The 16595-nt window shown below is 32.2% G+C and overlaps 1 protein-coding gene across 2 annotated transcripts; it reads right to left on the bottom strand.

The window, feature by feature from the left end:
• Nucleotides 1-2128: 2128 nt before the first annotated feature.
• Nucleotides 2129-10823, bottom strand: LOC114380092 (ribosome biogenesis protein BMS1 homolog). Of its 2 annotated transcripts, none has more exons than XM_028339019.1 (17): nucleotides 10408-10823; nucleotides 10233-10323; nucleotides 10000-10118; nucleotides 9665-9855; nucleotides 9320-9530; nucleotides 8396-8636; nucleotides 7593-8023; nucleotides 7229-7325; nucleotides 6817-7013; nucleotides 6265-6617; nucleotides 5397-5496; nucleotides 5110-5328; nucleotides 4345-4584; nucleotides 4002-4211; nucleotides 3603-3872; nucleotides 3287-3496; nucleotides 2129-2677 (listed from the first exon to the last, which is right to left on the bottom strand). In XM_028339019.1, exons 1-17 carry the CDS (start codon nucleotides 10699-10701, stop codon nucleotides 2516-2518), a joined length of 3636 nt encoding a protein of 1211 aa, XP_028194820.1. In that variant the 5' UTR covers nucleotides 10702-10823; the 3' UTR covers nucleotides 2129-2515. The 2 variants fall into 2 exon arrangements, with proteins under 2 accessions (XP_028194820.1, XP_028194821.1); XM_028339020.1 differs by having other exon boundaries at nucleotides 6817-7010.
• Between the last annotated feature and the right edge of the window lie 5772 nt (nucleotides 10824-16595).

Below are 16595 nucleotides of genomic sequence, written 5' to 3'. Positions count from 1 at the left end.
GTTAGATCCTTGATTCTTTATTCAGACCATTGTATAAGAGAATTTTAGGTGTTGAAAAAGTTAATTATCCAGTAGGAGCAAAGATTGACCTTGAGGGATTCTACTTTCTACGTACACTAATCAATTCAAAAGCAAGTTATTGTATTGTAATATTGTTAAAACATTGTCAAAAAACACGTATAGAAAGAATAACCTTTGAAAGGAAGGGAATTATATATTTAATTAGTCGACAAAATCACATTTAAATGAATGGACATATATATATATATATAGGGAACTATAACTTTTGAAGGCTTTAGCTAGCACCATGCATACGGAACCAAATTGCCGATCCATGCACCCATATTATATAGCACTAAGAAATTCCCACAAAAACACTAGAGTCAATTGACCAACTAACTAGTGGCAAAAGTGAGATCCAAACAGTAAACATCAAAGAGGCAAAAGAGAGTATAGAACTGACCTCTTTCGCTCACAGGTGTAAGTACAGGCTCTTGGGATAGATTTGTTTGTTTAACTATAAGCTAGCTAACTTTGAGGGAGAAGTAGTAATAGTTGAAGCTTGTGTGTGTTGGCTTCTCATTCTCAACTTGAGATCAGATATAAATTGGAAGGTGTTAATTGCTGATGGATATGGCTTCTATGATCTAGCTGTTCACAACAATTACACTTTTGTTTCCCTCAAGGCTCGCTCCACAGAACTTCTCTTTAAGTCTCTCATGATGGTTGTGATTCTTTTCTTTTTTCTGAAAACTGATTGTGAAATGAAGATGGTGCATGGTGCATGGTGCATGAGCAGTACCTACTAATAGTTTCAACTCAATATATATATATATATATATATATATATATATATATATAATCTGCCCATTCTTATTCCTGCGGTGTGGTCCCTCAATGTTAATGATACTAATTATTACAATATGTCACCATTTTTCATCAGTTGCTATCGTATCTCTATTTTTATAAAATAATAATAACGTGTGACATGGACAAGGCTCCCGGAAGAAGAAACCAAGATAAAACAAAGACCAAAAGAAATCAATTTAAACAATTTTTTTCCCTATTTTGACACTTCCTCTTTTTCTACAATATGAAATGCATTATTTTTCAAGATTCTCTGCAACCGACTCTAGCAAAATTGGAGGTTGCATGTTACATTAGTTATTAAAGCCACGGCGAGATAAAAAGTAAATATGAATTACCCATCTTAAAAACTTGTTCCTCAACTTAAAGTGCCTTATTTATTTTTTCTTGGTCTTTTTTTATTTAAGGTACAAGTCACAAACAAATTACAGAAAAACCTATTTTCCACTCACACATAGGGAAACTATTTAGCTGAATTATATTTATATATCTTTATTTAAATAATTGCATTGCCATTCAATTGAAAATTCACATATTTGTTGAACTAGTATTAGAGCCGAGCAATACACGGATATATTAATTTATTATAAACTATCACGAACTACAATTATTATATGATACAATTTAAGAAAAAATTAATTTTACATTTTATTGTTATAAATTTAGAATTTAAAATTACACTGCCTCTTACAAAAACCTTCAAAGAGATATAGGTTATAACTATTAGATTATTTTTTTTCCAAATAACTTTATATGTGTGATTTGTACAAATCATTTTGTATTCTAATCAATTTGCAATGACCCATTTAGTGCTTCCATGTTTAACATTTGCCTTTGGTCAAGCAACTGCATTATCTACCTATGGTCAAGCAACTGAATCCTAATCCTGCTTCAAGAACAGGCTTATCTGACACTGTTGCCTTGCAGGTATATAGAATAGCATTTCTCCTTTTAAAGTTTCTCTGTTTACAAACTATGGATGCTGTTAAAATGACTGAGGAGGTTGGATTTGTTGATCTTACACATTTTTAGAGCTTCCAATGTCAAAAATCTTCCATGGACCGTAGGAACCATGATCTTGCATGGACTACATATACCATGTTCTTCCAGTACTTTAATAATGTTTACTTTTTAATTTAAAAATAAAAAAACTGCCCTGTGTTTCTTTCTAAAACCTCCCTTCTAAACATACCGTAAGCTTAAGATAATTCAATGGAAAGGAAGATAACAAGGTAAAAGCTTCTAACACTAAATCAGCACAGATCATAAAACAATAGAAATTAATTTTCCATGGAATTTGAAATAATATTTTTACACAAGCACGGTTGAAGGGTCAACTCCTCGATCAAAATTGATATTCAAGACGAGTTACGAAGCTAACTAGTAACAACACGAAAAAAAAAATTATCTATTAACTGACCTATAAATTTGTAGTAATAACAAGTAACATGATTTAGAAGCCGAAGCCGAAGCCCGCTTAAATCTCATCTCACTAATTTCCATCCCCGAGCATTTTTATCTATCAATGTTGCCCGTAATTTCACAAATCTGTAGCACCATTTCAAAAAACAATCTACACGATGCTGAATCCGTAATTTCTCTTTTTGTCCTCAAAATTAATTTACCTGGACAATTTCAAGTCGTAAACTCAAACCTCTGCTCTCCGAATCTTCTTATTCTGCTTGTCTTCCTTCCGGTATTTGTCTCGTCTCTCTTCTCTCTGGCGCTTTCTCAACAACTGCTCTTCTTTGGTTCTCTCTGCCTCAAGTGCTTTCCTCTTATTCTCTTCCTTAAGCTTTCTCTTTTTGACCTGCAAGAGGCTCAGAAAATAGAGTATGTCAAAAGACATGCACAGTGACAATGTTAGTGCTTCAATAGAAAGAAATTACACGTTAGTCAACTTGAAATAAATTTCTCAACAGGAAAGTCTATAGAATGGTTAGTTATTAAGACATTGACGATTGACCATCAATATCTTGAGGCAAGAAAAGGAAAAGAAATAAACCATCAAGAGTTGTAATTGAGTTTTCAAATTTACAGATTAATCATGACTACTATATTATTTAGTTAAAAGGAAGGTCCAACCAAAGACCTATGTGATGGAGAAACATATTAATAAATGCACTGTAACTGCTGGGTTAGCAATAGAACCCAGGATCAAGTATTTCCAGAGGACGGCAGCCATTAAGCTACAAAGTCATTGGCTAATGGTTAATGCAAGCTTTCTTAGAATTTGAGTGAAATAAAAGGCAGATTTACTGTGTTTGAAGTTGAGTCATTCTCAAATTTAAAATGGAACAGAAATACTTTTTAGCAAAGGAGTATAATCCCAAGCCAATTTCACAGTCTGCTAAGAAATCCAGAATAGAAATTCAAATAACAAAAGTCAAGCAAACAAACTATCAGCTAACATACTTACCTTCTCACTATTTATTAACTGAAGGTGTTGAACAAGAGCATGAACTTTGCGCTCTCGAGGTTCCATGACAACACCCCTTCCCCTTCTCTCTTCAAGTAACGGCTTATTACGCTTGGATATATCCTTCGGTTTTGATGCAAAGGGTAGACTCGCTTGTAGAGACTTGGGAATCACCAATGGATTGAACTTTCTAGGTTTTCTTTCAATTTTCTGCCAAAAGAAAAGGAAAATAAGTAGACACAACCATAACGGAGGAGAAATGTATCAAAGTGCATCAGGAAGCGAAATGATCCACTGGTATCAAACTAGAACATACCTTGTAAAGTGAATCTTTATTTACAGGAATAGGAAGATTGTGTTCTCTTCTCAATTCTGCGACAGTTCTCATTCCTTTCCAGGTCATGTCACGAGGCTGCAATGCTGTTGTCAATGGATTATAAAACTGAGGAACTTCAACTTGAGTCCATGCACGCAGGAAAACAATGTCACTCATCAGAATTTTGTCTTCAAAAGTACACCTAGCAATTCCTTCTTTGGTTTGCCCTCCCTTCCTTTTCGCTTGATTACCTATCTCTTCTTTTGCAGCCTGCCAGATTAAAGAAAATAACTTAGCACAAAATAGATGGCAAATTAAATTATACATATCCAACTGAAACTACCAAAACAAATCATCAGTATAATATATGTCATTGTCTCAATTTGACCATTAACAGACCTTCTTGACCTGCCCCCTGATCCCACTGACTGTCCGAATAGCTGCACCTTCAAACCGAGCTACTTCAAGATCTGAAGTAAACATATCCTTGATAAGTGCTGTCTTCTTGAATATCTTGCATGGATAACCAACCAATTTGATTTTCTTCACTATCCTTGCTGCATGATTAAACTCAAGTACAACTGCAGTTGCAGTAATCCTAAATGTTGCCTGATAAACAGAATACATCCTCTCAGGCACTAAGCAAAATTATAACAGAAAAACCTACAAAAACAAACCTCCCATAGTTTGAGATGAATTAAAGGAAGGGCATTTAACAACAAAAAGGAATATACTGCTTAACCTGATTGTTTGATAAATTCTGAATGGCTACAACCCCGGTGTTGGGAGGAGCAAGAGGGCCCCAAAACATAGCAAGGCAATGCATGTGCTCTGGAGTATATTTTAGCATACGATGCCTTCCATTACTATCCTCAATGGCATAAATTGGGGTCGTTTGGTAACGCCTCCATCCAACAGATACAATAATTGGGTCTCTAGTCTTCAAAACTTTCTTGTGCCACCTGTGCCGCTTTAACCTGGCCTGGAAGCAAAGAGAAAAAAGAAAGACAAGAAAGTTTCAATTTTCAATCAACTTGAAAAATTGAACTCAGGACTGCTAATTAACATGTTTTTGAAGTCAAGTTTTCATCTTCTACACAAACAGCTCATTGCGTTCCTTTCCTTACATATAGGTGGTCCATGTTACCATTCACAAAACAGAGAAAATGTTTTGTCTCTTCAGCATCAACAGGAACTCCTATGCAGACCATCCTGGCATGCAGCTATAAGCACTATTCCAAACCTAAATACAGGATATACTCACTTTGATGCTCTACCAAGTTTTGTGATGGTAACACGTCTCTTGTCCTTGAGATTATTGCATTAAACAATCAGGCCAAGTAGAAATTCCAACCAATTTTGCTTTGAATGAACATATATTTCCCTTATAATATCACCACCCAATCGTAGACATTTTTGGCATCCAATATTGACTTAAAGATGTTTATAACACCTGTGGATTTGATTTAAACTTTATAAGGAATTATGCTTTAAAAATTCCACTGACCTGCATGTATCCAACATTTTCCTCCCCTATACCAATCCCTCCAACCAATATTGGATGGTAGGGATCAAAGTATTCAACCATCTCACAAGGAACATCACGAATCTCCAATCTTAGATATGTTCCTGTTTGGAAGCCTTCTATCTCCAATCGAGTAGCCTCATCAAGATCATTGAGTTCGGCTATATTCATTTGTTTCTGGAGTTCAATCTCCTCTTTCAACTGGCAAAAACCAAGAGTCAGTATCCACCATATAACATGGTAGTTGAGACCTAATGTAAGCAATTTACCTTGTCAAAATAGCTACTTTCATTAGCTTGACCACGATGGAACTTGACTTCATTTTCATTACCCGTATCTTCCTCTTGTGACCCAGAGTCATCATCAAATGTGAATCACAATTAAGGTAACAAAATAGTGTCATAATGCCCAACAATTTTCTTTTAATATAATGAATCAGGATCAAACAAAAAGTAGAAGCTTCATATTCCATACTGTTATCACATCAATGGCTGAGCCATAAGATCCTTATTATTACTCAAGTTAGGAGACAGGGCCTTGATGAAGTTTTGTATGTAGTCCATCCATCACTGAGTTAGCTTGGACCTCAATTATGGAGAAAAACATCAAGCATTGGCAGTGATGAAAGTGAAAGGACGAGAAAAACTCAACCGAAAGAAGCTCCACCGCTAGGACCCAGGTAACAAGTGCAAGACAGCATTAGAAAACAACAAAAAAAATGTTGCTATATTGCTATACTTTCTAGTGCATGTTTGGATTAAAGTTGGGAGAGCTCAAAAGTACTTTTACTTCCAAAGCAACAAATCGTTCCTTGTCAAATTCATGCATTGGAACACACAATTTTCTATTGGAATTGCAAAAGTACTTCTGTAACTTAAAACCAAACATAGGCCTAGTCCTATGGAGGATTTTTTTTTTTTTTTTGCATGTTAGAGTGGGTGTTAACCTTTGGATAAGACAGAAGTTATGTGTGTTATTTAAAGCCATGATTCTACCAAAGTCAGAACCTTAAAGCAATAAATGTGGCATTCTCCTTTATTCCAAGAAAAACTAGTTTTTTTACAGAAGAGGGGGGTGGGGTTATTGGAAGTAACAGTCCATATTAAATAAGGTATACAAAGAGAGATAAAAGGATATTGAGAGTCAAATTTAGCACGAAGAGCAAGTTTCTTGAGCCTCCGCTCCTCAGCTTCTAAATCATCTCCCTTGTGAGTTGTTGCAGCAAAAGCAGCATCTGTCCGATGATTCTCATGCTTTTCTCCTGTTTCCAAATCTTCAAAGTCAGCATAGACGTCATCATTGTCCTCTTCAGTATTAGCTGCCGGTAAAGCATTTCTAAGTGCAGCCTTTGCCACATTGCCAGACACAAATCGGTTGCGAATCTCCTCATTATCATTCTCATCCCATCTCTGAACCACAAATTGTGTACACTTCGCACAATCCTCAGTGTTGAACATCCCATCATCATTCAATCCATCTCTCATGTTTAGCTATATATTTTAAAGACAAAAGCAAACACAGTTCCTTAGTTTATGAAGCAAATAAGAACATAATCTGAGAGCTCACTAAATTTAAATGAGGATTTTTAAATATACAACATGTACATTTCAAATAGTGCTTTTTTTAATTGTCATTGACATGCAAGAAGCATTGCCAAGTCCTGCAACTGCAAGGTAGTAAAGGACCAACCTTTTTCACTTCTTCTATGGGCTTAAAAAAGTCATCATCACTTTCCTCATCTCCACTATTATCATTCTCTCTGTTTATAGTGGTGGAATTAATAGTAGATTCCCCGTACACAAGTTGCATCAAACTAGGAGTTTTCCGTGAGAGAGTTCTTTCTGCCAAAGACTCTTTCCACTTGGAAACGTTACCCGTGTCATCTTCTATGAGGAAAATCAAGAAAGAAATGTCAGAAAAAATATAAACCCTCCAGTAACAACTGACTTGTAGCAATTAACAAGGGATAAGAACATTGATTAATTTACAAGGATTTACCAAAACCTAGTACTGAGATGAGAGCATGAATAAAACAAATTTATACAGCCAGATAAAAACAGACAAGATATAAATCTTAACAAAGATAGGAGGAAAACTGCACCATTTGTGTCATCATTATCATTGCCATCTTCCTCCTCTTCTTCTGAAGATTCTACATCATCATTACTGGTAGCACCATCCTCATCCCCTTCTGAATCCTATCAATGAAGTCAGTCTGAAATTATGAGTAACCCAGTAGAGCATTAATCAATGCAAACTGATACACATATCACAAACAAAAGAAAAATAATTTTATTAACTGCACAATCAGTAATTCAATAAAATTTTTAGCTTGAGCCTATGTACACAGATTCCTGGAAGAAGAAATAATAACTGAGGGAATGGCCTTAACACAATCTAGTTTCTTTCCTGTGGGTATAAGTGAGGCGTGACTCAAAAACAAACACAAATTGCTTAAAGCTCACCATCAGATCATTTTGATCAACATCATTTCCAAATATTGCTCTTCTCCTCCATCTTCCATCTTGAAAATCAATATGTTCTTGCAAGTGGACTCCATTCCTAGCATTACTATTTGGTGCATCTTCGTCTTCATCAGAACCAGAGGCTTCGCTGTCAGTGGCATCATCTTCATCCCGATCAGATGATTCTGAAACATCCAAATCCGTTTTGTTATTATCTTCACCAGTCCCAGGCTGATATTTATCCAAAGCTTCTGTTTTGTCATTCTGTTCAACATTCTTGTTTGTGCCATGTGCATCACCTAGAGCTCCCGATGACACATTTGCCTTTTGACCAAAAATATTGATAAAGCTGTTCTCTAGTTTTTCATTGATTGAGTATTTGATATTCTGTAGTGATTTCACCAAATCCTCCCCTACATCGCTGCCTTTTCCTGTCCAAAGTGTATGTATGAGACAAAATTTTAGTAAAAATAAAAAATTGGAAGTGGGAAGAAATTGGAAAAGCAAAACAAACAAGTACACTATTGTTACCGGTAATTATATTAAAATGATACAGGTAAAAAAAGAGTACTATAGATAACTGGCACCATATGAACATAATATGGTTTCATGATAAAAGTTCCATGACAATACCTTGAAATTTTCTGTAAAGATCTGCCACGGTGCCACCAAATGATCATAATATAATTTCACAAAGATAAATGCATGAAATATATTCTATTCTTCCACCGTATGACCACAATATGATTTAGCGAACAAGGATAAAAATAAAATGCATGAAGAACAGGAAACTATCTACTGACCTTTGCCCGTCATAGCAGAGTTTTCATCATCAACTTTTGAGAATTGAACAAGGTGGTCATTAATATTTATGTATACAGCATCTTTGTCATATAGAAGATCCCCAAGCCCAGACATGGGAGCATAAAATAATTTTTCCTTATCACGCAGTCCTTTCTTTTTTGCAGCAGATGGAAGAGGACAAGGATCAGGTAAAGCAGTAATACCAGCTAAACTATAATCACCCACTCCTGCTATGTGCACCTGATTTCCAAATTCCGAAGAACTGATTAGAATACCAATATTTGGGAACACATAAACATAATACTTCCAAGTGCCATCGGATCACTATTGCTCTATGCAGATAGTCTAAATGAATTGAACATTTCTAGCAAGTAACAAAGCTAAAACCATGAAACTATGCCATAACTGAACTCTTTTAATGTAATATATACATTGAAATCCCTTACGAAGAAGGAAAGAGTACTTGGATATTTCAGGGGGAAATGGTTGCTAGAGTGCATAAATAGAGAATAAATAGCAAATTAGTGGTTGATAAACATGTATCAAGTAAATGCATTGACGTTTTGAAATTAAATTTAAGCAAAATTATTATGAAGAAAATTAGAGAAACAAATAATAAGATTTAAGATCACATTGAGATCGTAATTTCTCCACTTTCCACTAATTGGTTGTTAACAAACATTATACTGCAATAGAATCAACAAATAAAGCATGAATTTGTTTAAGTTAAATCAGGACAAAACAATGTGAACTTTGAGCTAACAATAAACTGAGGAATATTAATATAATCAAAAAATTATTGTTCTGAACCATCTTAAGTATCAATTGAGAAATATCCCAGGTGCATTCTTCCGAAAAGCTTCAGATTCTAATGAATTTAGTTTCAGCTAAAGGCAATAATATAGTAGAACTGTTGAACACACCTTATTGCCCATTTTCAAATTACAGCCTCTAAGATAACCATAAAGAGTGACTTTTCTGTCACATTTATTATTTGCGTGCACTTTTTCAGGAGGAGTGATGTCTTCAAAACGATCTACCATAACATAAGAGTGGGAAGTTCGCCAAGATAAAGGATGAAACTTCATGACTGAAATAAATCGAGCAAGATTGTGAACTTCACGCTTGACATACCTGTTCAATTAAGGGAAGTCAGTACTGTAAAGTAAGAGTAGTAACAAGGCTTAGCAAACACTATTAAGCATTGACATGGACATATCAAAGAAGAAAATGTATAACAACAAAACAGGTACATAGTAACAACTTACTTTCCATGAATAAGGCCCGATAAGTAAAATAGTTTAGCACCATCATATATTTCAGTCCAAAACCGGTGTTTGAGTCGCTGTTTTGTTTTCCTCAACTTTTTCGCATCCTTGAATTTATCAAGATGGGTGAGAACCCCCATGACCTTCGGGAACCCATGAACTTGCAATATGTTAAGGAACTCAAAGGTTTCCTGCAAGTGAAGTAAAATCTCAAAAAATAGCATCCTTATTTTATAAAAACTAATGCCGAACCAACTTCAAGAAAATCACACAGTAGCACCCCGACATGAGTACAAACACATTCACAAACCTGTCATCATTCAAAACTAACTCACCATTTCGAAACCATAACTTCCATCGATAAGAAGAAGTGCTAGATCGGCAAACTTCGCGGCATCTATCATGCCATTGATATCATTCGGACATTCCACAAACTGCACCCGCCTTTGCTTCCCTGACATATGTGATACACAAAAATCACCGTTAACCAAGTCCAGAGAAATACTGAAATACACACATGCATTGATAAACAAATAAAAGCATGGGTATAGAAAAAACAATCACAAACCTGATACGATGGTAATTGGACCTCTCACATCAGGCAAATTATGCTTCGTGTAATGCTTAACCAAAGACTTTATCAACAGTGACTTCCCAACCTGAAATCAGAGCAAGATTAGCAACTAATTGCGTTGTGTTGAGTTGAATTCAAGAGAAAGAAAAGAGAATAGAATAATATGCACCTGAGGAGGGCCCTGCACGACGACGACGTAGGGAGCAGGCTCGCCGTAGGAGCGGTCGATGACGGGAACGTGGAGGCGGCGCTGCTCTTTCTCGACGGCGCGTGATTGCAAGCGCTTGGCTTTGTTGGAGGAAGAAAAGGCGAATGCCTTAGGGTTTTGCTTCTTCGGATCCTCACCTCCGACGTCATCGGGATTCAGCTTCTGCTTCTTCTTAGTCTTCTTCTTGTTGGTTTTGGCACCAGATTGACGAGTTCTATGAGCCTTATTGGATTGATCGGCGTCGTTGACAGCCATCGAAAGAGGTTCCCTCAATGAAGTCTCTCGCCAGTGTAGTGTTTGGTGGGGTTTAGGGTTTATCGGCTTCCAGTTTCAGAACGGTAATGGCGGCAACTTCATGGGGTTTTGTACAATGGTTACACATTGAAATAATAAAATTAAAAATAAACATGAATATAAATTTAAATACTAATATTATTAGTCAACGTGAACACTGATCTCTATTCAACTGTTTAGTGATATCCAATTTGTGTTTTGAGTATATGATTAAGTATTGTCTTATATTAAACATTTGAATGAAAAGTAGTCTATAAAAAAAATAATATGACAAATGACAAAAGTATTTTAAGTTCAATAAAAGAAATTAAGCACAATAATTATAAAATATAACTTAACTTGTATTACATTCTTTAAAATTAATTAGTTGGTAATAATGATAATAATAACTTATTATTATTATATATTCAAGTTTTAATTGGTTGTGGTGTAAATATGTTTTCGTAAAAAAAAAACAATGATAAAATAACTTAGGGAAGTATTCCCTCTCAAAAAAAAGATTAAGGGTGAATTCAATTAATTTTATCCATCCTTATTTATTGAAAACATTATTTTTTACATAAAATTAATAAAATTAGAATTATCAAATTCTGATGAGCAAAAAAAACCCACGTAATCAAAAGGTCAATATTAGAAAGTATGTAAAACCAAAAAAACAAATAGGATTCACCAGTCTAGAAAGGGAAACACAATCCATCTCCCCAAAACCCTAAAAACTGCTTAGCTTCTGGGTTGAAAAATAAAATTTGCCCCCCTTATTTGATGTTAACACTCCCAAGCATTTGACAAGTCTGTTTGAAAAAATATTTGCAATAATATTGTTAAAGTATAAGAATTAAATGAAGTCTTCGTTCTTTTAGAAGAAAAAAATTGAAAATTTTAATTCATTTGGTTGATAGGGTCAACAATTCTCTTTCTTCCTTTTTTTTATGCATCAAAAGTAGAAGTTAGTTATTATTAATTTTACTTATCATGTAATAATTTTTAATGACATTTTTTCCTTGTTCCATCCCTGGGCCGTGGCCTGAAACTTTAGTAATTTAGCCTATTTTTTAATTATTTAGCTTGGTCTATGAACTACCTAACTCATATTATTTTGATCAACAATAAAATAATATAAATTGACAAAATTAAAACACCTGATTAAAAACACACAAAAAAATCTTGATTTGGCGGTTCTTTATTTTTATTTTCATTATAAATAAAAAATGGTAATGAAAATACGTTTAGTTGGATTTCTGTTTTTATTTTCAGTAAAAATATTTTCTAAAAATCAAAAACTAGAAACAATAAGATCTCATTTTCAATATTTTCATTGAAACCATAGACCTCATTGTGAGTAAAACGTGGTTGACAAATAATATAATTTTAATCAAATCTAAAAATATATTTCATTTTGAAAACACAGTGTTTTCATGTCTTGAAAGCAAAAACAATACGTCAAACCAAATATGTTTTCAGAATTTTAATCTTTTTAAAATGAAAATCATTTTCAGAAAATAAAAACAGAAAATGAAAATGTAAACCAAACCCACCCTTATATTTTCCCGCAATATTTATCTTTACTTTTTTTCCATGCAAATTTTAATGTATAATTTTTTTTTCTATTGCTAAAAATGAACAAAATCGGTTCCACTAAAAATTATTTTTCAAGGATACCCAGATAAAAACTGTTACAGCACAAGAGCATTCCCGAAAGCCATTAAGCTCACGTACAACACTCATCCCCCACAACATATGTTAATACAAAAACCATTAGCCACCAACAAACATAAAGAACCCCAAGTTTACAAAACTCGTGGCCAAGGTGAAACACCACACCAGAAATAATGACAGCAATTGCAAACATTGTGCTGGATCCATGATCCACACATACCACGAGGCATCAAATCCTTTCATAGCATTTTTAATCCAATCCCAAGATCTGAACTTAAAGTTCTCAATCCACAGCTTTATTTAAGAGAATGTCATTACGGTGAGATCAAATACTCCAGAGATTATTGCTAACTAGACAATCCACCATGCTTGTTTATGCTTTTTCCCTCTAATATTAAACTTATGGCTGTATTCAATTCGGATTTTTAAAGAATTTTAAATAATAAGAATAAATTTTCTGGTATTCAATTAAGATAATTAGAATTTTTAAGGAGTCAATTAAGATTTTTTATGACTTATAAAAAATCTTGTGATATTTAAAAGTATGCGAATTTTGATGAATTATTTTTATGATGGATTTTGATGAATTTCATGAAATTTTTTAATAGAAAATATAAAATATTTGTTGGGAATTCGAAGGGAGTAAATCTGAAGATTTACACCAATGAGTCATGAACAACCATATAAGGGAACTTAACACAACACTTTAACTCAAAATTTTAAGGCTCATTTATGAGTCTTCTTCTCATCTTATATGATGCTCAACTTTTTCACTTATACTCGATGTGAAATTTCAACTCACACTTGTATTCCAACAATATTACACCCAAACACTTAGACTTTCCCATATTTTATTTCTTTCTTTTCTTGTCGGCTATGTTAAGCATTTATTCCTCCCATCATATATAATTGTTTTTCTCTTCGTTGAAGACAGTGTAGACATTTATAACTTTTTTTTAGCCAATGAAATATTACACTTGGTGGGAATTGAACATGAATTCTTCTATTAAATAAATCATTTTTACATGTGAACGCAACGGGACAATATGCCACTGTGCCAACCCTTTGGGTTAATATGTCATTATGATGAATTTTCAATTAGAATACTAGACGAAATTTCATCTTAAACATTATCGGTTGATGAATACCACAATTTTGAACCTATTATTCAAACCCAAAGTGCAGGAATGAGAAAATACTAGTGCAAAGAGTAGAGTAGAGAAACGCTATATAGCATGAGGTTAGAATCAATTAGCTTTTCATTGACTCTTAGTAATTTTGAATGTTATATAAAAAATCATGGAGTCCTTTAAACTTGTAAATCTATAAAGTTTTTTTTTTCAAATCTTGTGAATTCATATGTTATAAATTATAGTTACATAGAAGTATTCTCAACACTTGCAGCAAAAAATTATGATCTATTTTGCATTTAAAAATATACAACAATAATACATAGAAAAAAATGGATGTGTGTACCAGGATGTATGAATTGTGTAAATACTCTACGTGTGTATCTACACTGAGATCGATCAATCTTTGCTATCATTTCTTTGATAAGTGCAACTCTAAAAAGTAAATCCTCTATTACTTTCTAGATCTAAAACAAGGCTTTAACTTTTTTAGTTTTTGTCTAGTGCACTTTGTCTCATGTAGATGTTTCTATTTATAATGTTAAAGAGATGTGGATTTAAACATTTTTTTCAAAGAAAAAAAGAATAATATTTATTTTAAATAATTTCATATCTCTTTATCTTTATAAAAATAAAAATTATTTCATATATTTTATTTTAAGAAGCTTCCTAGTATAAGACAAAGATAATTCACAATTAATCACATGATTAATTACACTAATTAATCACATGATCTAATATTGATAGGTAGCAATAGAATATTATTCTTGTTTTATGGACAACTTCCAGATTTATAAAATAATACTCATTTTTTATATTAATTATATTATTGGTGCTAGCAAAAATATAATAACATTCCACTCAAATATTTATTTGATTAAATTAAACTCTCTAATTTAATTATCAAACAAATTATTTTCTTTTATAAAGATTGGAATACTCGTTTGTGTAATCCTGTAGGTTCAATACTAAACCGGTGATACTGGGTAGTCTAACAACACGCCTTAACGTGCAAATAGCATGAAGTAATATTTTTTACCTTCAAGAAATAATAACTTAATATTTTCCTTCATCATTTATAACTCAAGATTAACTTTAGAGTATAATATTATTGTCAAACTCTAATAAGTTAACACATTGTATTAATGAATGACTTAAGAAATTGTTTTCTTCTTTCATTCAATTGTTTTTGCGAAGGTCTTAATTTTATCATAGAGCTCAAGCTCATTACCTAGAGTTGATATACTCCTTCTTGATTAATCATTATTTCTACAAGTATTTAATCATATTCAATATTCATTCAATTAGTGTCTTAAGACATTAGGTATCCGAACTTCAAATATAACAAATAATTTGTTAATTACTATGATAATCTCAAGTCAAAAGAAACTATTATATATTTTTTAGAACTTCCTATTGACATATGGTAATATTAACTATTAGAAATTCTTAATTAAGTTAGTTCAGTGATGACATATACACATATATAACATCTATATATGTAATTTAATAAATAAGATCTATTAATCCTTATCCAATAAATATCATTATATCTATATTGATTTATTTGAATTATTGATGTCATATTCACAATAATCATATGATCAAGAATAATTTAGATTAAAATAATAAAGATCTTGTTTTTCATTATCATAATTTCTATCATGATAACAAGTCTCTAATTTTAATCAAAGACTTCAAATTAACAATTTAATAAAATAATAAATATGATAATAAAATAAATTCTTTACTAAAATTGATAACATGATGGATTGGATCTTGAACATACATATTTATCTCAAAAAATAAATTCATTAAAATGCAAATTACAAAATTCTAACCACAAGTCTTTTAAAAAAGTCTTAAAAATCATTATATTCCTATAAAATATTTTAAAATTCACATAATTTTTTATGCCAAAATAGTATTTTTAATATTTTAAGTCTTTATCTTCTTTTTTTTAAAAAAAATTGGATCGAACATATTTAAAAAATAATAATTAAAGTTTAGCCTAAATTTAGGATGATTTTTAGTTAAGTTTCAAAAATTTTAAAAACAACGACCATATTTTAATTTTTTAAAATTTAGATTTAGTTTTCTATCTAATTATTAGTTTCAAAATAAAGTTATTTTAAAAGTTCTTATTCTATTAAAATTAGTTAAGACTCTTTTTGTTTGCTGGTGATGATAATGATGACAATAACAACAATATTAATGATGATGTTTCTCATAATAACATTGACGTTGACATTGACAGTAGTAATAATAATGATATTGATGTTTGTGATAATGGTTATAATAAGAATGAGACATGATAAACATGAGATCTAATATATAGATCTCATTTTTTTCATGCCACTATGGCCACCACCATAGACAGGGAAGTCTTTGGTCTTGAAAATATTGACATTCACCCTAGAGATGTTTATCATGTCTTGTCATGCAAGAAACATCACTATAACTTATATAAAAGTATACTCTTTATCTTTTTTCACTCCCAATTTCTTCACACAAATACTAACTTAAACATTGAAATCCTACATTTATATCATTGGAAATCAACTCATGCAAAACATAATTATTTTCATTGAAATTTTGTTCTCCATTAAATTGTTACTAAACATAATTATATATAATTAAAGATAAAATTATGGGTGTTTATGAGACGAGTTGAGACAAGTTGATATATATCCTTATCATTTTTTAAAAAATTTTGATAGGTTAATTCTTTAAATCCAAATTGACTTTTAGGAATCAACAAAATTTGGGACGAGTGGAATATATCTCTTGTCATTTTTTATCTTTAAATTGTTACTTGTTGACGTGTTTATGTTAGTTTGTCTTAAAATAAATATTGTAAGATATATTTAAACTGTAATTGTATACTTTTTTTATTTCATGATTGAGCTATTATATGAGTTATAAGATGAACTAGTGATTGAAGAAGGGACATATAAAGGTTTGAGTGATAAGGAGGTTTTTGGATTCGAATTTTCCACTAACATAACACATCAACAAGTAACAACTAGCATTTATGGATAAAAAAAATCAATATATTGTGTCAACAAG

Source organism: Glycine soja, chromosome 12 (assembly GCF_004193775.1).
Source record: "Glycine soja cultivar W05 chromosome 12, ASM419377v2, whole genome shotgun sequence".
NCBI classification, from domain to species: domain Eukaryota; kingdom Viridiplantae; phylum Streptophyta; class Magnoliopsida; order Fabales; family Fabaceae; genus Glycine; species Glycine soja.
This window is presented reverse-complemented; position numbering and strand designations above follow the sequence as displayed.

Coding starts and splice junctions, on each gene's coding strand:
- LOC114380092 (XM_028339019.1), bottom strand. CDS start 10,701: ATGGCTGTCAACGACGCCGATCAATCCAATAAGGCTCATAGAACTCGT. Junction 8,024..8,395: donor CTCTGCTATGACGGGCAAAG/GTCAGTAGATAG, acceptor CACTTTGGACAG/GAAAAGGCAGCGATGTAGGG. Junction 3,497..3,602: donor ATAAAGATTCACTTTACAAG/GTATGTTCTAGT, acceptor TTCTTTTGGCAG/AAAATTGAAAGAAAACCTAG.